Source organism: Mytilus edulis, chromosome 1, assembly GCF_963676685.1.
Source record: "Mytilus edulis chromosome 1, xbMytEdul2.2, whole genome shotgun sequence".
Classification (NCBI taxonomy): domain Eukaryota; kingdom Metazoa; phylum Mollusca; class Bivalvia; order Mytilida; family Mytilidae; genus Mytilus; species Mytilus edulis.
This window is the reverse complement of record NC_092344.1, coordinates 635,234-661,336: the sequence shown is the minus strand read 5'-3', so window position 1 is coordinate 661,336 and position 26,103 is coordinate 635,234. Positions and strand designations below refer to the sequence as shown.

Genomic DNA, 26,103 nt, shown 5'->3' with positions numbered 1-26,103 from the left:
TTCTACTCTTTGGTAGGGTTATGGTCTCTTCGATACATTCCCCATTTCCATTTTCAATTTAATGGCAAGCTGTTCTCTGATTAAATTTTTATTTCAAAATTTTATCTTTTAATGTTTCCTGAAATTGTAAAAGAAGCACATATCAATTTGATGCAGAATACATTTTTTGAAAGAAAAGAAGCCGTGTTGATAATAGCCCAGTTTGGCCTCATATTCTGAAATTTACAAGGAACATTTGTTTGTTATGTTTTATTTTGTCTTTAGAGATCAGCAGGCAGTATTATAGCATAAGAAGGCTGGAGTTTTGTATCATGTGATCAAATACTTTGAGTTTGCTTTCAGTTTCTGTTTTATATTTACCCTTCTCCTGGCCTTGTATACAACAGCTGTTGCACCCTTCCCTAAAACATCCCCTTCATTCCAGGAGAATGTTTCTGTGGATTTCCAGTTTTTATTTTCTTTGTTAGATAATGACATCTGAAATATTAAACCACATATTGATATGTATTTCTTAGAACTTTAAAGTTGTTTCATAAGAGTTGAAGATTATAAATAGAGAAATAAGTAGCCAACAATGCAACCACATTGAAATCCATCCAGAACCTTTTAAAAATCACTTTTACATGTACTTGAAAGCTTAATATAGCTTACTTTGAAAACCAAAACCCTAATAGGGTAATTTCTATAGAATTTAACTGTAAATACTGCTAAAATAGGTCCTGATTAGATTTTACCTATATATAGATGTGACAAATAGCCTTGCAAAGCAATTTTTTTCCCCACAAGTATTTTTGAAAATTGGTAATATTTAAATATGTTTTGTGGTGTGATAATTAGTACTGTTCTAACTCTAACATTAACGATACCATTGTTTCTGCACTAGATGTGCATTGGATGTCTCTTCCATGATGTTTGAGGCCAAAATATTGGAAAATCAAAACTTAGGAATGTGTCCATAGGGCCACAGATGATGCCCCCACTAACATATAACGTTATTAAGGGACATAACTCAAGAACTGTAAAAGTGAAGCTGCCAAAATTTAAACTTAAACTGAGTTAAGTGGTAATAAGCATTATATATACCTTTCTTTAAATTTAGTTCAAACTTAAGTTAGAGAACAGAAACTCAAAAATTCAGCAATGTTTCCATTTGTAAAGGGGCATAACCCCAGAATGGTAATCAAAGTGCTAGTAAGCACTGAAAGGTACAGTGGGAAGTAAAATTGAATATTGCATTTTATTGGTTGTAGTTTATTCAACTACCATTCTGGACAAAGAAAGATAAATTCCATTTTCAAAGAAGATTTTATAAATGACATAATTTAAATTTTTATAACAGCAATTTTTCCTTTTGTTAAAGGGCATAACTCTTGAACTGTAAAAGTGATGCCACCAAAATTCAAACTTGACCTGTGTTTTGTGGTAATAAGCATTGTGTATAAGTTTCATAACATTTGGTTGAGGTAAACTAAAGTTAGAGAACAGAAACCAATGTTGGGTTGTACTGACGTATGGACAGATGGACAAGGGTAAAACTTAATGTCCCCTCCGTTATGTCGGGGGCATCAAAATGAAGAGCATATAAACCAAATTTGTAAGTAAAATTTTTGGTGATTATTGTGTTATGATGCTTTAAACAACCACCTAAGTATTCATTCACATTTAACATTGTTTTTTATATCATAAATCACAAACTTGTTTTACATCACATTCTTTATGTAACATTCCACATCCATCTCCTATTTTTTTATAAATTTACTTACACTATTTTTTTCTTCATGGTCACAGTTAGTAGATACAAATTCCTACATCAATAAGTTTCATAGAACTATCGCCATATCTGAAAACATACATATATAATATTAAACTGTCTTGAACAATTGAGAGGTCTTTCCTTTTTTAATGTAAAATACATGTTCCAACAGACGTAGAATGTATTGAAAAGGTCAAGGTCAACCTTAAAAAGCTTGAAAACACACTAAAAATCCTTTAAATAAGGTTAAAAACACTAAATTCGCTATCTGGGACATGACCTTGACCTTTGACCTTTTGACCTTTGTCAAGGTCATTGGTCCCCAATGCCATTACTGAAGACCCCAAGGGTCTAGGACCTTTGGTTATACAGTAAAAGCTGATTTTGTCTTTTCAAAAACCTAAAACAGGGGTTATGCCCCTTATAGAAAGGTCAAATCTCTTTGGTCAAAATGTAACAAAGTTGCGCCATAATGACCCAAACATTTTCCACCATTTAAAACTTCTGTAAGTATAATGGTTTCTGAGATTATCCCATAACAAGGTGTTAGGTCAAAGGTCAAGGTCAACATACAAATTTGACCTTGAGGTATTTTTTAAAGATACATGAAATGATGATGATTGGTGAAGATCCTATGTGTCTACGACTTACAGTTTTTGAGTTTTGGTGGCCAACCGACACCGGTTAATTTTCATAGGGGCATAACCCTACCAATGAGTCGTTGAATCTTTTCGATCCAAATGTAACGAAGAACCGGGGTCTGGTCCTGAACAAATTTCACCCTTCATTTTTTTTCTACCTATTACGGTTACGGTGTTGGAACGATAACAAGGTTTTTGGGTTTCGGAGGGATTACTCCGAACCGACAAAATATTTCGACTCACAGGGTGAGTTCCGGATAGGTATTCATGACACCGATACAAAGTGTGAACATGAAAGCGACACGTCTTACGGTTACGGAGGGAAATTTTGTCAAAGTTTGGCGGAACAAGAAGAATAATAATAATAATAATAATCAGAAGAAGAAATACAGTAAGGTCTTTCCCTTTAGTAAAAGGAAAGACCTTAATAATATTCATTGCTCAACCAATTACTTCTGTAATGGATTCAATGACCTACTGGTGAATGTATATTTATAATATCTTACATTTGCAATTTAAAGAAATATTTACACTTGTATGCAAAGTTATCCACATTACAAAATATTGAAGCACAATAAAAAACATTTTATATCATAATTAAGAGGACTTTGTTTCTTGATGTCAGAATGTTATTGAGAGATGTGCAACTACATGAACAGAAGTTTATTATCAAAATTACATACAAATATTTCTACAAATCGAAAAAATATGAAAAAGGGAGAATGTGTCCATGGGACACTGATGATGCCCCTGCTTGGATATCATATAAAGTTAAAAAGGAACATAACTAAAGAACAGTAAAAGTGATGCTACATAAATTTGAACTTGATCTGAGTTTTGTGGAAATAAGCATTGAGTATAAGTTTCATAACATTTGGTTGAGGCAAAAGAAGTAAGAAAACAGAAACAACCAGATGCTCCACAGGGCACAGCTTTATACGACCGCAGAGGTCGAACCCTGAACGGTTGGGGCAAGTATGGACACAACATTCAAGCTAGATACAGCTCTGAATTTGGATTGTGATTAAATAGTTGACACAGCATAGGTTTCTGACACAGAATGAATGTGGTCTAATAAACTTAATTCTTTTTATGCTTTTGAGCAATTTACTATGCTATTGAATATTAATCCTCTCAAAGAAAAAATATTTGAAGAAATTTTCTTTTTAAATTCTGAAATCTGAAATGAGAAAAAAAAAATGACCCCCAACCCAATATTTTTTCACTTCCCCCTTTCCCTTATTCTAAAAATGATCTCAATTCAAATTTCTAATGGAGTTTGAAACAATTATTACTCATTTAAATACATCACAAAATATTAAAATATTTAAATGGCATACAGTCATGGTTAAAATTAATATTAAATAATAGTAACTTCTAAAAAAATAAATGGGGAATGTGTCCAAAAGGACACAGATACTGCCCCCACTAGCATATAATGTTATAAAGGGACATAACTCAAGAACTGTAAAAGTGCAGCTGCCAAATATTGAACTTAAACTGAGTTTAGAGGTAATAAGCATTATATACACATTTCATTAAATTTAGTTGAGACAAACTCAAGTTAAGAGAACAAAATCTTCAATTTTTCCACTTGTAAAAGGGCATAACCCTAGAATGGTAATCAAAGTGCTATAATCACTGAATGGTAAAGATTGCTTTAATTTATCAGATTCAGATGGTAGTAAAGTGAATATTGCATTGTATATTGTATATAGCATTGATTTAAGTTGATTCAACTTCTATTCTGGACAAAGAAAGATAACTCCAATTTTCAAAGAAGATTATATAAAGCATTGGTTTTAGGTGATTCAACAACCATTCTGGACAAAGAAAGATAACTCCAATTTATTGACTTGAAAATACAATAAAAATGCTTGTTTTTGGCCCCTTATTCCTAGACTGTTTGCCCCATAACCCTTAAAATATATCTCAACCTTCTACTTATGCTATTAAACATTGTGGTACAATTTCAGAACAATTGAAATACTTACCGGTATACACAACTTATTGTTCTGACACTAGATAAATGCTATTTCCTTAGGGACCATAACCCCCAAAATCAATCCCAAGCTTCCTTTTGTGGTTATAAACATTGGGTTAAAATTTTATTGATTTCTGTTTACTTATATATACTAAAGTTATTATCCGGAAACCATCCATCTTTAGACGACCCTGATGACGAAGACGCTGCTGACGACGGCGTGATACCAATATACGACCACAAAATTTTTTGCGGTTGTATAAAAATTTCAGCAATTTTTCCATTTATAAAGGGGCATAACTCTAGAACGATATATGTGATGCCACTAAATTTCAAACTTGATCTTGTTTTTTTGGTAATAATCATTGTGTACAAGTTACAAAGCATTTGGTTGAGGTAAATCTAAGTTAGAGAAGGGAAACCAAAAATTCTGCAATTTTTCCATCAGTAAAGGGCCATTACTCTAGAACGGTTAGAGTGACACCACCAAAATTCAAACTTGACTTGTATTTTGTGGTAATAAGCATTGTATATAAGTTTCATAACATTAATCAAAGTGCTTGAAAGCACTGATGGTAAAGATTGCTTCAATTCATCAGTGGGAAGTAAAATTAAATATTGCATTTGTTGTAGTTGATTTAACAGCTATTCTAGATCTAGACAAAGAAAGATAACTCCAATTTTTAAAGAAGAGGTTAAGAATGACATAATTTATATTTTTAGAACAGATATTAGATTCCTGTACTTGGCAAATTATGTAATTTTCTTTACAAGTTTAACATCATTTTGTGCCTTGAATATCTGAGCATAGGGGTTTTACACTGATAAATTTCTGGAAATGTTCATGGATAGTATGTATAGAATGTTATGATCAATACACTATATTTTGTGTATCAAAAATGGTAGTGATAAGCCTTGGAAGATTTACATATCAAGTCAGTTCCATAAAGGTTATGATTACAGTTCATGCAAATTGTACCTAAACAACATAATTTAAAGACAAGTCATACATATGTAAGAAAACAAATTATTAAAGAACTGTTTTGATTGCATAATAATTGACAATACCTGATATACTTGATTTAGATTTCAAAGATTGTTACACCTACCACAAGTGTGTTATAGTGCTCTTAGAAGCAGATATAAATATCAATTGTTTATCTTCCTATCATCACAAATTGACAATGCAGACATGTTTATCTATAACTATAAATACTACCTCTATTGTCATGAAGTGATAAAAAAAAGTTTATCTGACATGTTTGTACAAGTATAAATTATACAGATGTATAAATGTAGTTAGAAAGCATCTGACTGCATAAATAGTGTGCAGCATCAATGTGTGATGATTTACATGTACCTGTACTGAAATGCAAGGTTTTGTGATCAATGATTTTTTTCAATGCAAACATCTCAAATAAATATTACCAGGTACATCCTATTAACATGATTAAAGAAATAAACATCTTGGATTTGTTTGGCTACTCTAATCGAATATATAGAATATATATATCATAAAGCTTCCTGGTAAACATTGATAAGGAAGAAATAATTAAAATCTGTGCCAAAAATTTGATTTGTATGTGCAATGTAACAAATGTACTGTAAATGACTAAAATATACAGATTAATATCACAATTTAGACACAAAACTGTACCATGGTTCCACATATGTATATATAATGTTATGTTTTCTATAAATCCTCCTTTATATAAATGATGCGTGTGTTCTATAATTATATTGTGCTTAAAATAGCACCACATCATTTTTCTTTGAAATTTCTTTTCATAATTATGTCATATGTATACATGTAACCAATAGATATCTACTTTGTGATGTTTACTTTGAAAACATTTATGTTTGCTAACCATTGAGGACAATGGGTCAATGGACTGGCAAAGCTATGGTTTAAAGGATTTTTGTTGGTGTCTTTTGTTCTTTACTTCATGATTTAGGATAACACACACAACAATTTTTCATGAAAATTGTGTTCATCAAAAATGATATGTTTTGAAGAAAAAAGAAAAAAATACATTAATCTGAAATTTGTGAAATACACAGTGTTTGGACATTGCCTGAATGAATTATTAACATATGAACTTACGGTAAAAGAAATGTGAACCTATCGATTCTCCTAACATTCTATAATTTATTAGTCATTATCCGTATAAAACAAATTTAGAACAAATAAAGAGTCGTCGACAAACATTATGTTTATTTAAGACGTATTTAATTACAAATGATATTGACAAACATGCAATGTAAAAAATACCCTTTTTTTGTTTGTTGTGAATTAATGGAATTATCTAAAGGGCTTGGCCTTACATATATTTGGAATTACCAGTGTATTTTTATCAAGTGGAAAATCCCACATTGGGACTTAAAAAAGGGAGATTACCAGGAAGAGGATGGGAATAAAAGGTTGTACTAAAATCCCGAACCCGTACCTGAAAAGATCTGGAAATATGCAAGTCGAACATTTAAAAGTTTGTTTGTTAATATTTTCTTCTAATATTTAGATTATATTGACATGGTTAAAGAAAAAGTTTAATATTTCATCGAAAAGTTTATTACACACATAGGCAGGTCAAGGATTTCAATGTATAGTTATACAAATCCTTGGGCAGGTGAAAAGTAAAATCACAAAAATACTGATTCCGAGGAAAATAAAATCGGAAAGTCCCTAATCACATGGCAAAATCAAATGACAAAACACATCGAAAACGAATGGATAACAACTGATCACAACTGTCGTATTCCTGACTTGGTACAGGAACACATTATTGACCAATATGTACAGTAATCGATAGTCTACTATCGAAGACTCTCAGGAAGATTAGTTTTAACTAATGGGATTATCCTCTTGAAATAAAGATTATTTTTCTCTTTTATTCATTTAATTTATTGAATAAACTCTGAATAGTTTCAGATAGACTGTTAAGACTTTTTTTAGTATCATATATCACTGTTGGAGGATCAATTGGTGTACCGTTACCTGGTTACTATCATATGTCATGAATCTTAAATTATGTAATCAAAATAAGTTTACATTACATATACTTTTATAGTGTGTGACCTGATGCATGTGTATATATGCCTCTGCCTGATGTAATATATTCAATTTACTCTATATTCTAAGAGTTGATTAAATCAACATCGTTTAAGATTAAACTACATCATCTTTTTTCAATCATTATGCAACGGTCTTTTCCTGATTCCAAGGATCACTATTGTTTATATGGATTGATCATTCAAGATCGTTTGAGAGTCATTAACTGTTTTTAATCGTAACGAGTGTTAAAGCATTGATCATTTCAATCCACTGTCACGTGATCGATAATGTTTAATCGTTACGATCATGTAACATGTGTAACAGTTGATCTATTCAATCAACCGTCTTTTCTAGTTTTCATGGTTTACAATCGTATCGGTCGTTTTCAGTTGTTATGATCATGTAGTGGTTGAACAAAATCATGTGTCTGTTCTAGTCTTCGTGGGTCACGATCGGAAAACTTTACGATTGCTTTAAAAGAGTCGTTTAGTTCAATCAACTGTCTTTTTTCGTGTTCAAGACGCATGATCGTACGTACCAATCATATGCAATCGTTATGATGAGTTTGAATATATATCGCATTGTTATTTTTACCATTTTTTTAAGAGCTGATGAGAAATTCGATCAACTGTTTTATTATGTTATCAAGGGTAACGATTCTGTCAATCGTATGCAATCGTTACGATCGAACGTTCAGATTCAAATTCAGATTTACATCGTGTTAATATTAAATCCAGTACTGCGTGCAGCTGTGACCACCCTGTTGAGGGTGGTATACACTCTTTTTTAGAGTGCGTTTTTTCACAACTAAGCAAGAGAAATACTGTTTTCAAAATTAATAAGATATGCTATATCCATTAAGCTTTTATTGGCTGGTGACAGTGACCTTTCTTTTCAGGAAAACAAAGAAATTTTTGAGTTGTATAATCATACCAGAGACATATAATACAATATAATGTATTATATGTCTCTGATCATACATCAGAATAACACAAATATTTAAAACAATCAATTAACATTCTAAATTTCTACTTTTAAACTTATCACTCCAGTCCAGTTTTCCGTATTATCCCTAATTGTATTGTATTTTTTTTAATTTTATTTTCGTTTGTAGCATGTATTACATGCATTCCTACTAAGTTTTTTCGTCATTATCTAATGTACTTTGTGTTTATATTTATATAGGGAGAGGACTTCACTAATGTTGTTATAACTTGTGTCCAATCCCTTTTGCTACTTTTTCAAATAAAATATGTTTAAACTAAACTAAACGATCAAAAGTTTAAGGGCTGACGCCTGGCGAATTAAATGAACATTTGTTCTTATATCTGGTGATCATGGGTTGGTCATGAAGTCAACGATCTTATTGATCGTATTCATCGTTACGATCTTTTAAGAGTTGATCAATTCATGCAAACAACTCTGGTTTTCAAGGGTCGCGATCCTATAAATCTTTATAAATCACAAAAAATCCAATTGTATTGTTCTTATAGTAGTACCAACATAACGATTAGTTTCAATTCAAAGGGAAGACACACAAATCTTTTAACAAGGGTACTACTGTATTACATTTTTGTAAGAAATTGTAAAACTACATTTTTATGATACCAAACATTTCTATTGAGCTGACTGAGTTGATATAAAATATTATTAAAAAATATATCGTAACGATCGAGGGTTTGCAATTTTTATTCAGTTGATTGATTGGATATTTGTTAATGAATCGTATATATCGTAACGATTGAGCTATGACATGCATTTATGCTTGAGTTGATTGAGTTTATATTCGGTTATCAATCGTGATTAATCGTATCGATTGTAACGATCGAGGTTTGCACTTTTACTAGGTAAATTGAAGTCATAGTAGTTTTGTAAATCAATCGTTTCAATCGTAACGATCGAGAACTGATTTGCAATTTATTTTGAGTTGATTTAGTTAACATGTGGTGATAAATCGTATCTGTCGAGACATTCGAGTCCTATAGCAAATTTTAAGTTAGTTGATTTAGCGGATTTGTGCTTATTAATTGTTATCACTGCTATTCGATCCTTACGATTGTTAAAGGGATGATAAATGCAAAAACTGTGACAGTGTCTCATTTGGTTTGAATGGATAACGATCGATCATATCGTTACACTCGTTACAAACTTTTACCTTTCCGTGAATCAACAGTCGCATCTGAGTTTCAATGGACATTTTCCTGGACATTTTCCTATCACTCTTAGATCACGAAACAAATACAATTTCTTCTATATTTCCTATTAAGTTTCAATTTAAAGGTTATGTGAAGATAAACGAACAATGTTCCGAAATACATTGACAATGCTGCTTTCACTTGTCTGAAGTTTCAAGTTTTCATTTCTTCTTCTTCTTCTTCTTCTTTATACTGCCAATTTCTGAATATACTATTCTTCTTCTTCTTCCATATACTGCCCACATTCAACTTCTGAATATACTGGCAAAATCGTTCTGCATGGATAAAACAGGATATAGAAACAAATGATCAACTTTATTGCTTAAGGTTGGTCATTAGAGATTTGAATGTCTCAAATAAATGTGATGTGGCGATCTCCGGGGGAAGCTTGTTCACGGGAAGGATTGTGCCTGATGTTCATATGATGAAATCATAATCTTTCAGTCAGTTTAATTGAAGTCTGGAGCTGGCATGTCAGTTAACTGCTAGTAGTCTGTTGTTATTTATGTATTATTGTCATTTTGTTTATTTTCTTTGGTTACATCTACTGACATCAGACTCGGACTTCTCTTGAACTGAATTTTAATGTGCGTATTGTTATGCGTTTACTTTTCTACATTGGCTAGAGGTATAGGGGGAGGGTTGAGATCTCACAAACATGTTTAACCCCGCCGCATTTTTGCGCCTGTCCCAAGTCAGGAGCCTCTGGCCTTTGTTAGTCTTGTGTTTTTTTAATTTTAGTTTCTTGTGTACAATTTGGAAATTAGTATGGCGTTCATTATCACTGAACTAGTATATATTTGTTTAGGGGCCAGCTGAAGAACGCCTCCGGGTGCGGGAATTTCTCGCTACATTGAAGACCTGTTGGTGACCTTCTGCTGTTGTTTTTTTCTATGGTCGGGTTGTTGTCTCTTTGGCACATTCCCCATTTCCATTCTCAACTTTATTTGGTGGTGTTCACAAAGAAGGACCATTTCCTGCAGTCTTTAGTTGCTGTTTGTACCACGTATCCATGCTATTGTGTATGTTTGGATACTCTGGTTGGTCTTTGGAGGTACATGTCTTTGTTGATGGCTACTTTGTCGTTGACGATCTTGTACATCATTGCGAGCATGGCGTCTCTGCGTCGTTCTTGGAGATTTTTCCAACCCAATTATACTAGTATATCATATCTGTAACACTTGATCTTTTTCTGTGGCGCTTGGTGACGTATCGCACAGCCATCCTTTAAACTTTTTCAATTTAGTCAATATGTTTCTGATGATATGGGTCCCATACAGTTGTGGCATATTCTAGTTGGGGCCTTACTAGACTTTTGTAAGCTTGCTCTTCGATGCTTTTAGAGCCGATGTGTAAATTTCTGTGGAGGAAACCAAGACTTCTGCTGGCTTTGTTGGTAATGTTGTTGATATGTTCTCCCCAGTCTAGTTCGTTTGTGATGGTGCAGCCTATGTACTTAATTGGTGTTTCATGTTTAGTACGTCGCCGTGTAATACATAGTCCCATTTGATTGGCTTTTTCTTTCTGGAGACAGTCAGTACGCTGCACTTTTCTGGGTGAAACTCCATCATCCACTTCTCCTCCCATAGTGCCAGTTTATCAAGGTCTGACTGTAGGTGTTGGCAATCAGTATCTGAGGCGATGGTTAGGTAGACTATTGTATCATCAGCAAAGAGACGAACTGTTGATTTTAGGTCATTTGCTAGATCATTTATGTAAAACAAAAATAGACTAGAAAATCTTGATAGGAAATACAAGCACGGGAATACCGTTTCAATTGAGAGATATATACCCCGTATGCAGGTGCTGCTGGAATGTTGCTACTTAGACTGAATAGAAAGTTCACAATTGGAAAGCTGAAATCATCTCTTTTGTCGTAAAGTGTTGTTTTCAAACGACCCTCATTGTTAATTTCTAGATGTAAGTCAGGATATGCAGCCGACTTAACTGTATCTGTTGTATCTCTAGTTCGATGGGATAGATGCGTTTAACATAGTCACAAATTTTGAATTATTCAGTGAGAGAACATCATCTATATAGCGGATAGTAAAGTTAAAGGATATTGCTAACTTGTTATCTTTCTTCCTAAGAAGTTCCTGTATGAAGTCAGCCTCACAATATTAAAGAAACAAGTCGGCAAGAAGAGGGCACAATTGGTTCCCATTGGAATGCCGACAGTCTTGAAAAACACGTCCTCCGAACGTGACAAATATGTTGTCAATCAAGAAATCAAGCGTCTTGATGGTCAGTTTCAGACAATGTTTTGTTTGAATCTGAGTGATCCTTTACAAATTAGGATGTATTCCCCACTAAGGCAAGATACTTGTATCTACGGTGGCCATTCTTTTTTTATGAAACAAAGCAATACCAACTCTTTCAATTTGACTTTTAGTTTGGATTGTGGAATACTTGTGTTAAGTGTAGAAAAGTCAAATATTTTAATACTATTGCAAGATGAAAGAGAGTTAGATTGTATGTACTCTAAAAGATCTTTGGAATTTTTTAGTATCCACATCTGATTCATGCCACCTCTAGAATAGGCAGTTTCACAATAACTTTGAAGCCCGGCATTGATTGCTCAGTGATAAAATATATGCTAATAATTTTAGAAAGAGGTTTCGTGGAGCACTTTGAAGACCTGGCAATATACAGTTGTTTGCACATGTTGTTTTAGGTTTAGTTTAGGCAGAGACATATAATATGTCTCTGGTTTAGGTATCCAATACCTACCTATGGATACCTATGCATCTTCAGAACGCTGGCACTGTTGTACCATTATATTCTGCTCTACTTCATCGTTGTATTTAATTGTACGTTTCTCACTTCCGGATAAGATTTCATATTCTGCTTCAAAATCATACATTAATGGTTGGTTGGCCCAACATTTATCTAATCTGTTTTTGAAAGTGTTTAAAGTTTTTGCTGAAATAACTTCTTCAGGGAGGCTGTTCCATATGTCCACTACTCTGTTGGTGAAAAAATACTTCCTGAGATCCAGACGACTTCGTTGTTTCATAAGTTTCATTGAGTGGCCTCTGGTTGTTTTTGTTGTGTTGTGCATCTCTAGCAAACCATTTGTGACTCTAGTGTCATATAACCCGGTCAATAATTTGTACGTCTCTATCATGTCACCTCGTAATATAGTGATGGAATATCCGGTTCTTCGTCTTTGGTTGAAATTCCAAAGGAACATAGAAAGGAGCTATGATTATCCAGGATTTCCTCTTTGGTAAGTGTCGAGAGGGTATATTTTGAGTTTCCAAGTGAATTGTCAATACCTAATTCGTTTATCAAGCAGTTAATGTAATGAGTTTTACACACAAAAACGATGATAACTTATTCGAAAATAGAGATTTCTTCTGCTTCAGGTACAATTTAATCTTACATAAAAAGTGCCATATTAACCAAATCGAGATGGTACAACGAAGAGCTGCACGATTTGTAACATCAACCAGGAACTGTAACCAACATCCTACAGACACTTGGCTGGCCAACACTAGCAACACGAAGACAAGGAGCCAGGCTCATACTCCTTTATAAGATCGTACATGGAGAAGCATCAGTCATTATTCCAGATTACATCAGGAGACCAACTGTAACAACCCGACAATACATATTTTTGAACATCCTGGCACTTTAAATTTCTAGGAGGTGAAATTCTCTGGATTTTACCTCAAACTCTATGGGGAAATACAATTTTTAATTCCAATTTAAAACCAAACGGTAAAAGATATCACAAAGATTTTTATAACACATGTCTAATATGATAAGGAGAGTTGATAAATGATCTCAAATTTAATTTTAATGATTTAACAAAAATTAAATTGAGTTTTAAGTTTGTGTACTTATATATGGTAAAACCCGAGGATTTGCCACCGCTTCAACTCCAATATTCAAATAGATAAACACAATCTAATTATCTGATTGGTCAATCTTCAGCTGTGATGCAAGCATAAAATTATGTATACCACAGAGACAGGTTTTCCAGAGTCAGCACTTCAACAGATGCCTATAAATACAGTTTCATCCCAAGAACAATTGTTGACAGGAACCAACTACCTGAAAGTGCCATCCAAGCCCCCACAACAGACGCCTTCCTGGTCTGTGTGTGGCAGTTCCTGGCGTAACTATTGATACCTGATTTTAACCCTGTACAGTTGTTGCAAACATCACATAATTTTATTTGTTTTCAGTGTTCCTGTAAATACACAAAAGTTTTTGTTATTTTTAACTTGGCGTGTACGTACTGGTCATGTGACACACGCGCACAGTATATCCGCGTTATGGAATTTCCGACTGCAGATTAACCACATAGAAGTAGAAAAAGTACGAATCCTTTAAAAAGCAAAAAAAAAACATATATAACATTCCAACTATAATATCACAAGTTGGGTTTAACTGTTAGGCTTTGCCTTAATTGTTCGATGCAATGTCAACAAGGACACCATCAATCCATCCGTCGTGATTACTAAGTTGAAAGGAAGGTTGACATATCATCTCATCTAGTGAAGTCGGCGTCATCACTGACAGTTGAAAATACTGGAAAGTCAGGCATCAAATCGTTTCTATATGCAATCGAACCATCTTTTCAAAACTATCTGTCATTCATGGTTGCATATATATTGTCAATAAAAATGCGACCCGTTCTTTTTCATTTAATATTCAATGTAAACAAATATAGGGTTTAGCATCAGGTATGGTAAGTTAGTTACAAACTTCGGGATACGGAGTGTATGGATCCAGACAAACTTATAGTGAGATCGATGTGCTCCTATAAACAGGAGGAATATACAATACGAAGAAGACCGACAAACCGGAAGACAGTACACGTATTTCCGAGGGCTCTATGCCGGCTAAATAGAATAGAAGACGATATCTTTTATCAGCTTCCATCTTTTGTATCTGCAATATGAATCGTCCGTTTTTGTATCTGACTCTGTTAGGCTTTGCCTTGATTGTTCGATGCAATGTCAACAAGGACACCATCAATCCATCCGTCGTGATTACTAAGGTTGAAAGGAAGGTTGACATATCATCTCATCTAGTGAAGTCGGCGTCATCACTGACAGTTGAAAATACTGGAAAGTCAGGCATCAAATCGTTTCTATATGTAATCGAACCATCTTTGCAAAAATATCTGTCATTCATTGGAGCTTCGGTAAGTTTATAATGTCCTGCACTATAGTATAATCCCAAATTGAAGACTGCTAGTCGCTAGACTATAGTAGTAGTACTATATTTGTTATAGAGCTAGTGTAAACGACAAATAAGTGTAGCAAGCACCAGAATAATAACATACCCATTTATAATTAACAAATGATTTATGCTTACTCTTTACAATACCATAATAACAAATGTCAAGTATTCCTGTGTAAAAATAATAAAATATTTGACTGATCCTCCTCAGCTCCTGTGACATAAAAGTTGTGGCAACATAACCATAAATTATAAGCCTGTGTCACAGTCTTGCCAAACTCTTAACAGTCCTGAAGAATTAGAAACCGGTGTGTCGAATGGTATGACAATTGTGGTCTGTATGTCCTGTGTTTCCATCCTCTTGTTCTGTGACTTCTGATTGTATTTTGATATGCTAATATACATAAACTCGATTAAAGTGAAAAGTTATTCCTTGACGGTCCAGTGTTCTCCCCAGGCCGGCATAATATTTTTCGAAGATCCCGCAGCGTCTTAATTGTCCGCTGTCCCTTAATACTTGATCCCGCAGCGTGTTAATTTTCACATTTTCATTATAAAAAGTAAAAACACAAAAATACTGAACTCCGAGGAAAATTCAAAAAGGAAAATCAAAAATCAAAAGGCAGAATCAAAAGTCCAAACACATCAAACGAATGGATAACAACTGTCATATTCCTGACTTGGTACTGATAATTAGTTTTTCCTGAGCCACGCTTATCTTAGCCTAATCGGACTATGTTATCATGTAATAGCGTACATGATCATCAAGAAGATAGATATTTGTAGAAGAAAATAAAAAAAATAAAAACTTCAGTGCAGAAATTGAAGAAATAGATCGCAAATACATTTTACGCATTGTGTGTGTGATCACTTGACCATTTAAATAACAAATTTTTCATTGGTCGAAAAAAAGAATCTATTTTAACACGACCAATGAACGTGATGAATACACGTGATAAATTTGAATACACATTGCTAAAGATATTTACGATGAAAATTATGAATGAGAGTATTTGTAATTGAAAAAAATAAAATAAACTTTGATTAAAGATAAAGAGAAGTGATTTATTTTAATATAAAGTGAAAAAATGTTACTTGCAAGGTAAATTGTCTTAAACTGTCGTGTTTTTAGAAATAAAATGATCATTGAACATCGATCGTAAAATTCCGTTCGTCGGGAAATATGTGACAATCAACACGGAATTGCTGCAGCTTCTATATAATGTCACTAGTTGATAATTTCAGTGGTCTTAACTTTAAAAAACTTGCAAAGTTTCGTTTATATCTACCTGCCAGAGATAGGTTTTAACAATAATACACACGGAAGTGTAATGTAAAACTACGGAAACTTGACAGCTGTTCATTAACATATTTTTGTTTTAAAAAGTTGTATACCAAATATGATCAAATATCTTAACCATATTCGATTTTATTAATTCTGAATGAACATGTTCTCTGCAAATAACAAAAGGGTGACTTCTGAGCAAAAGGCAGATGATGGAAGTAGAAGTTTTTTTCTTCAGCCTAATGATTTCTAATGAAAAGGGGAATACACCTTCCTCTTCACTATCAGTATAAGCAGATGTCATTGCTTCTCCTAATCCCAACCTAGCTAAAGTTTTAGCAAGTGATAACAGCAAGCACCATGTTTCTGGTTTCAATGACAAGTGGCTGACTGAGTTTTAATGGCTTACAAATGTTAAAGGGGGTATAAGCAAAAGTTATTGTGAGGGGGTTTTCAACCCTAAAGAGGATAAAGACAAAATTGAGGAACAGACTGTCCAACAAAATAACATCCATCATCTTGAAACATTATCCCTAGAAGGAGCAGAGAGTACAGAGATGAATATTTATATTTTGACTTATAAATAACTTTTGTGTTTAAAATCAATTTATTATGTATATATATATGAAATATATATTCTTGTAATTCATTATTAAATACTCTGCATTATCAAACACATAACACAAAGCATTATAATTCATATTGCATGTCATGGATTAATGACTGATTGCTTCAGATCACAAAAGTTCACTCTAAAAAAAGAGTTACGCGCCCTTGAATTTTGCGCCTTAAAAAAATCCTGGGGAGAACACTGTAGACCATTATGGAATATCTGTTTCACAGATGATATCAGATTATATATATATGTTCCTTATGTCTTAACTACAATCCTGTTCCCTTTTCAGGAATGTGACAGTACCAAAGTATATGACTACTTTACGTTTTTTTTTTCATAACATGACTCTTGAGCAACACAACCGCTGAACAGGTGCCCTTCCGGAGCACCTGAGATCACCTCCAGTTTTTGGTGTATTTTCAATCTATAAGTTTGAATGTCCCTTTGGTATCTTTCGCCTCATAGTTCTATGTAAAATGTGTACTTTGAAGTATGTACAAGAGGCGATCGGATATCCCAGTAATAAGCCCTTAAAACTCCATCCAGTCGATAGTGATGGTTTGCAATACTTATTATTTTTTTACCTTTTTTTGCAGATTAAAGATGATGACAATAAGCTGACAGTTTCCAAGACTGCTGTTGATGGTCATGGGTAAGTAGCTTCAAAGCATTTAGGCATTATATATTTGTTGGGATATCAGTTAAATGAGAAAATTTTAGGTAAATTTCTTTTTTGCTGGCACTTGTAAGAAAAGGACTGTGGGGTAAAGGTTTTGAAGACCGTAATTGAAAAACAAATTGACACCCTCTCTCTTATTTGTCAAAACTTGATAGATCATCTACCAGTTTGCCTTGATGTACATGTACATTGTTTATGACCTGTTTATAGCTCATTTGCTTCCTACATTATGAAAAGTTTTGTGCATTCATCTTTTTAAAAAATTGCACAGAATTAACTTTTATTTTAAACAATTAAATTTTTCGTCTTCTGACAGTACAATGCACATAACAAGGTGAAGGTTCTTTTTCTTTTGATGTGCTTCTCTAGAAGGATCTATTGGCTGTGCATATACCTTTTACTTATAAATCATGCTCGTTATTGCTTCATTTCAGTGACAAAGAGTTTTGGAGAATCAACTTGCCATCAAGCCTTGCAGCAGGGAAATCTTTACAAGTAGATGTTGATAGTGTTTATGCCCATGCTCTGTCACCGTTCCCAACTAAGATTAAACAGTCTGAGAAACAGTTGGTAGTGTTTACTGGCAATATATTCCTGTATTCACCATACAAGATAACCAGTCAGACCACCACAGTTAATTTGGCCTCATCATCTATTGAATCCTACAGCAAATCACCAAAACCAGTCTCACAGAGTGAAAAAACTGTAACATACGGACCTTATGAAGCCAGGGAGCCATTTACAGAGGTTGGTTTGAATATAGGGGGCATAATGTTTTCTGGTGTTTGCAGCTGGTTTTTTTTCCATTCTATTGCATAAATGTAATGAATATTAAAAACTTGGTTGAACATATTAAAGATTACCACAAAGTTGTGGTGACATCAACATGAAACTTATTACTGATGTTCATTTTGATGTGATCCTTTTCATAGAAAGAGAAATTATATGCATATATGTTCACTAATAAAAGTATGCAATTTATACGAAAGTTCATTTTGAAAGCTAAATGTGAATGAAACAGATGTATTATTGGCAGCGATTGGCTGATTTGCACACATTTGGCTTACTACTCTTTAAGTAGTAGAAATTTATCAAGAGAATAGGAGTTACTGTAATATTTACATAATTTGCATTGTTGCAAAATGGATCAGTCACATGATTATTTGAAGCATTAAATCATAAAATTAAACAGAAAGATCACAAATTCACAAATTATTATAAAACTTACAAGATGCACATGCCCAGCAGATAGATATAAATTTGTACCTATACAAAGGGATAGTGAAAGTAGGTTTTAGGAAAATAGCTTATGACTATGAATTTAAAATAACTATTATGTCGGATCAGTAGGTATTGGCTTGAAGCATTTAAATAAATTATACATGTAAGTAAATTTACATGTTTATGTTTTTAGGCTGAATTGAGAGTTCATGCAGAGAACAATAATCCATTTTTGACTGTCACACATTTAGAACGTGTAATTGAATTGTCTCACTGGGGAAACATAGCTGTAGAGGAGAACATACAGATGAGACATTCTGGAGCAGATCTCAATGGACCTTTCTCTAGATATGATTATCAAAGGACACAAGACGCAGGAGCATCTATTAAATCATTCAAGGTAGGACTAGTTTAATGATGATGATACTGTTTATATCATGCAAGTGTGAATTAAAGCATTTAGTTAATGAAGTTTGTTATTCTTGGATTTATCACATGTGATGTGTTTGTCAAACTTGTACAATTTTGTTGATTATAAATTGTTAATATCTATTGAACACATTTTAAAGTTATTTAATTTGGTTTTGTCATTAAATGTCAATTAACATGAATGAAATAACACATTTTCAGGTCGACATTGTCAATTTTTTTTCTGTTCATAGACAAAAATTAATGTTCAAAATTTAGTGACTTAAAGTAGTTAAAGTGAATATAATGTTATAAAAAATGTTGATGGTTGATAAAGTTTTAATATTTTCTTTACACATATTGTAGACCGTATTACCATCATCAGCCAAAGATGTTTACTATAGAGATGAGATTGGAAACATTTCTACCAGTCATCTGAAGGAACTTGACGATATGGTGGAGGTCGAACTCCGTCCACGATTTCCCCTGTTTGGAGGATGGAAAACTCAGTATCTGTTGGGATACAATGTTCCAAGTTATCAGTATTTATATAACCAAGGTAAGAGGAATTGTTGTGGAGACTTGATAAAGATGAAGTTAACCTGTTGTTGGTAATTAGTAAGCTAAGGGTCATTTCTGTCCTATGAAAATGATCAAAATCTCACATTTTTGCTTTGATACACGTTTCTACTTCTGCATTTTCTGCACTGTACCTCAACTTTTAAATAGGCTTAATGGAAACTTTAAGGAAGTTCAAAGTAATATTTTAAAAAAATTACGTCAAATTAGCCATTATGACAGCATAAATAAATATTTTTGATACCCTCAAAAATGCTGAATATGCTTATTATCTTTATTTTCAGGAAACCAATATGCTTTAAAGATGAGATTTGTTGACCATATATTTGATGATGTTGTTATTGATGAAATGACAGTCAAGATAATTCTACCTGAAGGTGCAAAGTAAGTCATAGTGCTTTATTGTACTTATTTATATATTGTATGTTGTGTTATAAAAATGAGGGAGATTTCTGATTTTGAAAAATAGTTACAACCGGCCACAGAAGTGCCTGTCTCAAGTCATAGACTTTGCCATTTCTTTATGTATGGATTCGAGTATCATTTTGTGAACTTTGTCAACCGGATTTTTGTGACAAAAATGTTGGTTATTGATTTGGGGATGTACGGTGGGCGGTCGGGCGGGCAGGAACTAAATGTGCATTTACTCTTGAACCGTTCATCCAAAGCTTTGAAAATTTTAGTATGTTGTTACTGACAACAAAATGAAGGTCAAGTTCAAGAATGTTTTTGGCTTTTACCGTTCAGGAGTTATGGTTCTTGAAAGATTCAAAAATGGTGTTTCCAGTCAATGGGGTGTCCGTGCATTTACTCATGAACCATTCATCCAAAGCTTTTAAAATTTTAATATGTTGTTACTGACAACAAAATGAAGGTCAAGTTGAAGAATGACGTTTTTGACTTTTACCGTTCAGGAGTTATGGTTCTTGAAAGATTCAAAAATGGCTTTTCCAGTCGTGTCCGTGCATTTACACATGAACAGTTCAACCTAAGCTTCCCAAATTTTAATATGTTGTTACTGACAACAAAATGAAGGTCAACTTCAAGAATGACGATTTTGACTTTACCGTTCAGGAGTTATGGTTCTTGAAAGATTGAAAAATGGTGTTTCCAGTCGTGTCCGTACATTTACTCATGAATTGTTCAACCAAAGCTTTTCAAATTTTAACATGTTGTTACTGATGACAAAATGGAGGTCAAGTTTAATAATGTTGATTTGGACTCCTACGGTTCAGGAGTTATGGTTCTTGAAAGATAAAAAAATATTCGATTCATGTTGTTGCATTTACTCATGTACCATTCAACCTAAGCACTTTCAAATTTTAATATGTTGATACTAATGACAAAATGGAGGTCAAATTTGATATTGATGATTTCCACTTTCATCGTTCATCAGTTATGGTTCTTGTGATATTGCCAGGACACAAATAAATGTTAATAAATCCGGTTTGCTGTCGTTGTGACAGCCTCTTGTTTAAGTGTTCACATGATTAAATACGGTTAATCAAATTTGTTCATTGATACTTGTCTATATCTTAATATGACTGTTTTATTTTGTAGGAACACCAAGCTAGTCACCCCCTTCAGTGTAAAGAAAGATAAGAATACCCTCCATTATACATACTTAGATACTGTTGGTAGACCAGTGATTGTAGCTCATAAAACTAATCTGGTTGACGCTCATATTCAAGATTTTGAGGTATAGTTATTACACAAATGTTTTACAGCTGTATTTTTAATTCAGCATAAATATTGTAAATTTGATGCATTAGTGAAAAGTGAAATTTGATAAATAAAGCAACAATTTAAATCTAAAATATCAATTATTTCATTGTTAAAGTCATCTTTAAAATTGGAGTTATCTTCCTTTGTCCATAATTGTAGTTTGATCAGCTACTACTAATCTTGTTACAATACAATATTTGATTTTACTTGACACTGATCAATTAAAGCATTCTTTACCCTTCAGTGCTTACTTGAACTTTGATTATTTGATTTCCTTTATTTGTTAAGTTCTAGTCCAAGGTATCAAGTTCAGACACAAATAACTTTTCTTTGTTATCGAACTGTTTTGGCATACATTCATTGAAATAAGACGCTCAAATAATTCGTTGAAATAAATTATTATATAAATGAAGAACTTTTCTTTTGTCAAGCAATTTTTAACCTTCACAAAAGAGAAATCATTGAAATGACAAAACTTAGCAAGTTTCTGAGTGACAAGAATGGGATTTATCTACCCAGTTTAATTAAAATGTGTATAGACATGTTCATGGAAATGTTGAATAAAAGGCTGAGTATGGAAGCGTAGACTTTATAAAAGTGTTATTTTATGTAACATAAAACTTAAAATCAGACTTTGTTGAAATAACTTACTTTGAGTATAACTTACTATTTTGCAGCTGTGGTACACCTTTGACAAGTATTTACTACTACAAGAGCCTTTACTGGTGGTCGGAGCCTTCTACTTACTGTTCCTATGTGTTATTATATATGTCAGACTGGACTTCTCTATTACAAAGGTAAGTAATCCTTTATAAAGGTTCTTATCTAGAAAGTTTCAGTTTTCAGAAAATAGCATGAAAATGAAAGTAAAACAATGTACAACTTTTTGTTGGAAATTTGAGAAAATAATAAATAGAATTGACCAAGACTGACCCAAGATTTATTTAAAAACATCATTGCTTTTATAACTATTTTTAAAACAAAAAGACCAAAATGGTGTTTGAAGCATATCATCCTATAATTAGATTTTTAATGGAATCTTTATAAAATGATTTGTTAACAGATATTTAGAGCTTTTTTCTGAGCATCCCTTTGGGCATGTTGCAAAACAGTTGTTGAGGATTTATTATTTTTTATCAAGTACCAATCAATAAACAACAAAAATGTTTAAGTTGTATAATTTTCAGAAAAATCCTTTAAAATCAAGGGCAGATAATTTTGTTGAATTTGATTTTTTTTTTTTTTTCCAAGCAAATTAGGTATGTCATGTCTGTGATGACTTTCTTTTGTTATTTGATAATTTGGAGGTATTTTAAAACTAATTCTCTGATTGACTTTTAACCAATTTTATCATTTAATTTTCCACATGTCTTGTAACCCTCCAGTTTTGGTTCAAATAATTATTATTACAAAATGATCTATTCAAAGCTTCAAATTATTTTGTAAAAAAGCATTTCATTAAATGGATGTGTTATCTTGATGTTCATGTAATTAAAAAGAAAATGCTGAATTGACAATTTACCTCACCATTTTGTATGGTGGGACCTCCTGAAATCTTTCTGAACACCCCCCTCCTCCATTGATCATAGACAATTATTTGAATTTTAAGTATTGATGTATTAACTTTTATCATCAACAATTTATATGATGATTAACATTACACATGATTTATCGAAAATTTTTATGACACATGTATGATTAGTTGACAATTTACATTACACATGTTAACAGGACGAAGCCAAAGAGAGTAAGATGAGAGTAGCCAGTATCCTGGAGGAAGTCCAGAGTCTACAAGACAAGAGAAGTGCTCTCTACCAAAGTTTCGATGATGCTGTAAACAAGTTTAAATCTACGAAGGATGCTACAAACTTCACTAACAGCAGGAAGAAGATTGATGGTGATTACAAACTGCTGACTCAGCAAATACAAGGTCTACAATCCCAACTGAAAAATGAGGGAGCTGATGCTGCTGAAAAGGTAATAAATCATTATGTGAACAGTTTAGAGAAATTTACAGTATACTTTGAATATGTTTTACTTACAAGTTTCTAGTATGACTTTTTTCCTCACTTTTCATCATGTATTTAGTATTCTTTTTTTGTCCAGCTATTCTTCCTCATTTGAGTCTTAGTAAAAATTTAGGCAGTGTGAAATCACTTGAGAGATTTTTTGCACATGATCATTATTACATGTTTCATCATGTGTCTATTTATAATACTTATTGTTGTTCCATCATGTCTTTATATAATACTTATTTATACTAAATGCTTTCTTTTATCTCAATCATACATTATTTAACATTTCATATACCCAAACTATGACAGCTCGACGTTTGTGACGTAACATGCCAAATAACGAAGTCATTTGATATATGACATCACAACAAAATGACCGCTACATTTGGGACCTATTTGAGAAAAACCTAACACTGTTTAATCTTCTGTCTTTTATTTGAAAAAGATACAGCATTGATGAGAAGCTTTAACCATGGACATATGTGTCCCTCCGGCAGCAAGAGGGTTAATTAAGTGATAAATGATAGGAAGATTTTATGATAAATAGGCATAGATTATATATATAAGTAGTATGATTGCCAATTAGCAGGGTTTCCGCTGGCGGTCGCCATTTTCGCAATTTGCGAAAAAATAATAATTGTGGCGATAAAAATTCGTCATTTGCGAAAGAATTTGGCGAAAGAAATATATATAACGATTTATTTTCCTCCATCTTGTTTATTTACTTTTTTCAAGTTTCTCGGACTTTACCCGATCAGACAATACTCGGAATTCACCTTGACCTCATTAAGATTTGAACAGAAAATCAATAATCAGTTGATTGCATTTTATAACTATCGACAACAAAGGACTAATTAATAAAGGTGTTGATTGAATTGTTTGACAAAATGATATGGTTAAATGGCTTCCGCTAAATGTCACATACAGAATTTATTTACCACTTTGCGATGCACGTGTTTGAAGCAAACTTTTGACGTCTCCTCTCCTTTTAAAGATAATTTAGAAAAGAAAGCTGTTGGGACGAAAAATGTTCAAAAGCAAGAAAAATCTCCGATTTAAAACTTTAATTATCCTTTGACTTAAATATAGGTTATTGATTAGGGAGACTACTTTAAAGTCGTTTGAGTGACACACGTGTTTCAAGCATAGTTGTACGTCTCAACTTATTCATTTACGATGATCAAGAAAAGAAAACTTTCGTTATGAAGAAATATATCCAAAAGGTTGGGAACAACCCCTTGAAGGAGAGTAACCCTTCAATATAATGACTACACATGAAATCAGGGATTAATTTCATGTGATGAAAGCTTTTGTTTTGTTGTAAAAACCACTTCTTAGTTTCTTAGTACAAAAGGGCACATCAGTATTTTTCTTTTAAAGAAACTTTCCCTACGAACTATACTGGTATTATATGATCAAAAACATGTACATTAATTTTGTTATATTCCAGGACTTATATCTTCTTTATTATAAAAAGTATAGTGGCACCCTCATTTAATGAGGGTGGGTAGAAAAAAAAGATAAATTTTAAACGAAAAATATATTTATGTTATTTGGCGAAAAAAATAATAAAGTGGCGAAAAATATATTGTTTTGGCGAAAGAGGTGGCGAAAAAAATAATTGACCCAGGGGAAACCCTGCCAATTAGATGACCCTCCAACATAGACCAAATGACATAGAAGTTAACAACTATTAATAAATGAAAGGCCTTCAACAATGAATAAAACCCATACTGCATAGATTAACACATTTATCAACATTTTAAAATAAATAAGTAAAAGATCTTGCGTGGACTATTGTAAACAAGTTTAATTTCTGAGTTAAATACTTGTAATTATTTTGCAGGTTGGTGAGCTACAACGTCTAGACACCCAACACAAAGATCTTATAGCTGTTGCTATACAATATTCTGAGAAACTTGTCAACAACAAAATGACAAGACAAGCTTATATTGACCAAGAGAAAGCTAATAATACCAAACGAGAGGAACTACTTCAGAAAATGGAATCTGTTAGAGCTAGTTTATAATTGAATGACATCTTAAACACTTAAAGAGTTTTATTTACATATTGATGTCTTTTTAAGAAGAAAAAAAAAATTGAAATAAAAAAAAAGATAAAAACATTTTTTGTTCTGTCTTTTTGATGAAGGTTTTGTTGTTGCGGAAAGCAGATCTTATTTTCATGATAGCTTATTGTGGTTCTTGTCTAATATTATAGAAAGGGAAAAGATACCAAGGTCAGGTCCAAGAAAGACCGACAGATAAAAAAAATAATTCAATAAAGCATACACAGAATTTGCTGATTGAACAAAACATAAACCAACCAAAAACGTGTGGTTACAGGTTAAACAGTTCAACTCCCCAACTTACACCTGTTTTTGTTGCTAAGTTAAAATTCTGCTGTCAGAGGCATAAAACTAGGAGTCATATTATGATTTCCAATGGGACAACTATCCATTAAAGTTCAAATAAAGTGGATGAATGCAATTATATCTTCATCAATGAGAAAAACGCAAACTGTACAGTTGCCTATAAAAGGCCCTGGCATGAAAAATATGCAACAACTCAATTTACCAATAATAAATATGATAGACATGAACCAAACGAAAACAACTGGAACTACAGGATCCTGACTTGGGACAGGCACTGATGAATGTGGCAGAGTTAAACATGTTTGTGAGCTCTCAACCTTCTCCATAACCTAGGAAAGTGGTGTAACAAGGCAATGAGAACAAACCATAATAAATCAGTT

At 32.8% G+C, this 26,103-nt stretch overlaps 2 protein-coding genes across 5 annotated transcripts in view; one reads left to right on the top strand and one right to left on the bottom strand.

The window, feature by feature from the left end:
- LOC139521111 (serine/threonine-protein kinase TBK1-like) overlaps nucleotides 1-6,760 on the bottom strand; it is a 46,329-nt gene extending 39,569 nt beyond the window's left edge. The window contains exons 1-3 of one of the 4 annotated variants that reach the window (XM_071314428.1): nucleotides 6,720-6,760; nucleotides 1,764-1,840; nucleotides 361-477 (exon numbers count right to left, since the gene is read on the bottom strand). In XM_071314428.1, coding sequence (XP_071170529.1) covers nucleotides 361-477 — 117 coding nt within the window. In that variant the 5' untranslated portion in view covers nucleotides 1,764-1,840; nucleotides 6,720-6,760. The other 3 variants (XM_071314435.1, XM_071314413.1, XM_071314420.1) reach the window with 3 other exon arrangements.
- A 7,538-nt stretch (nucleotides 6,761-14,298) lies between these two features.
- On the top strand, nucleotides 14,299-25,474 carry LOC139521144 (dolichyl-diphosphooligosaccharide--protein glycosyltransferase subunit 1-like). Its single transcript, XM_071314454.1, has 10 exons — nucleotides 14,299-14,783; nucleotides 17,319-17,374; nucleotides 17,836-18,148; nucleotides 18,816-19,022; nucleotides 19,397-19,589; nucleotides 19,894-19,993; nucleotides 21,170-21,308; nucleotides 22,012-22,131; nucleotides 23,066-23,311; nucleotides 25,196-25,474. Exons 1-10 carry the CDS (start codon nucleotides 14,535-14,537, stop codon nucleotides 25,376-25,378), a joined length of 1,806 nt encoding a protein of 601 aa, XP_071170555.1. The 5' UTR covers nucleotides 14,299-14,534; the 3' UTR covers nucleotides 25,379-25,474.
- Nucleotides 25,475-26,103: the final 629 nt, after the last annotated feature.

What these genes read in the sequence shown, in the direction of transcription:
- LOC139521144 (XM_071314454.1), top strand. Translation starts at nt 14,535, where the DNA reads ATGAATCGTCCGTTTTTGTATCTGACTCTGTTAGGCTTTGCCTTGATT. An exon ending in CCAGGGAGCCATTTACAGAG is followed by an intron (nt 18,149 to 18,815) that starts GTTGGTTTGAAT and finishes TTATGTTTTTAG; the next exon opens with GCTGAATTGAGAGTTCATGC. An exon ending in ATTCTACCTGAAGGTGCAAA is followed by an intron (nt 19,994 to 21,169) that starts GTAAGTCATAGT and finishes TTTATTTTGTAG; the next exon opens with GAACACCAAGCTAGTCACCC.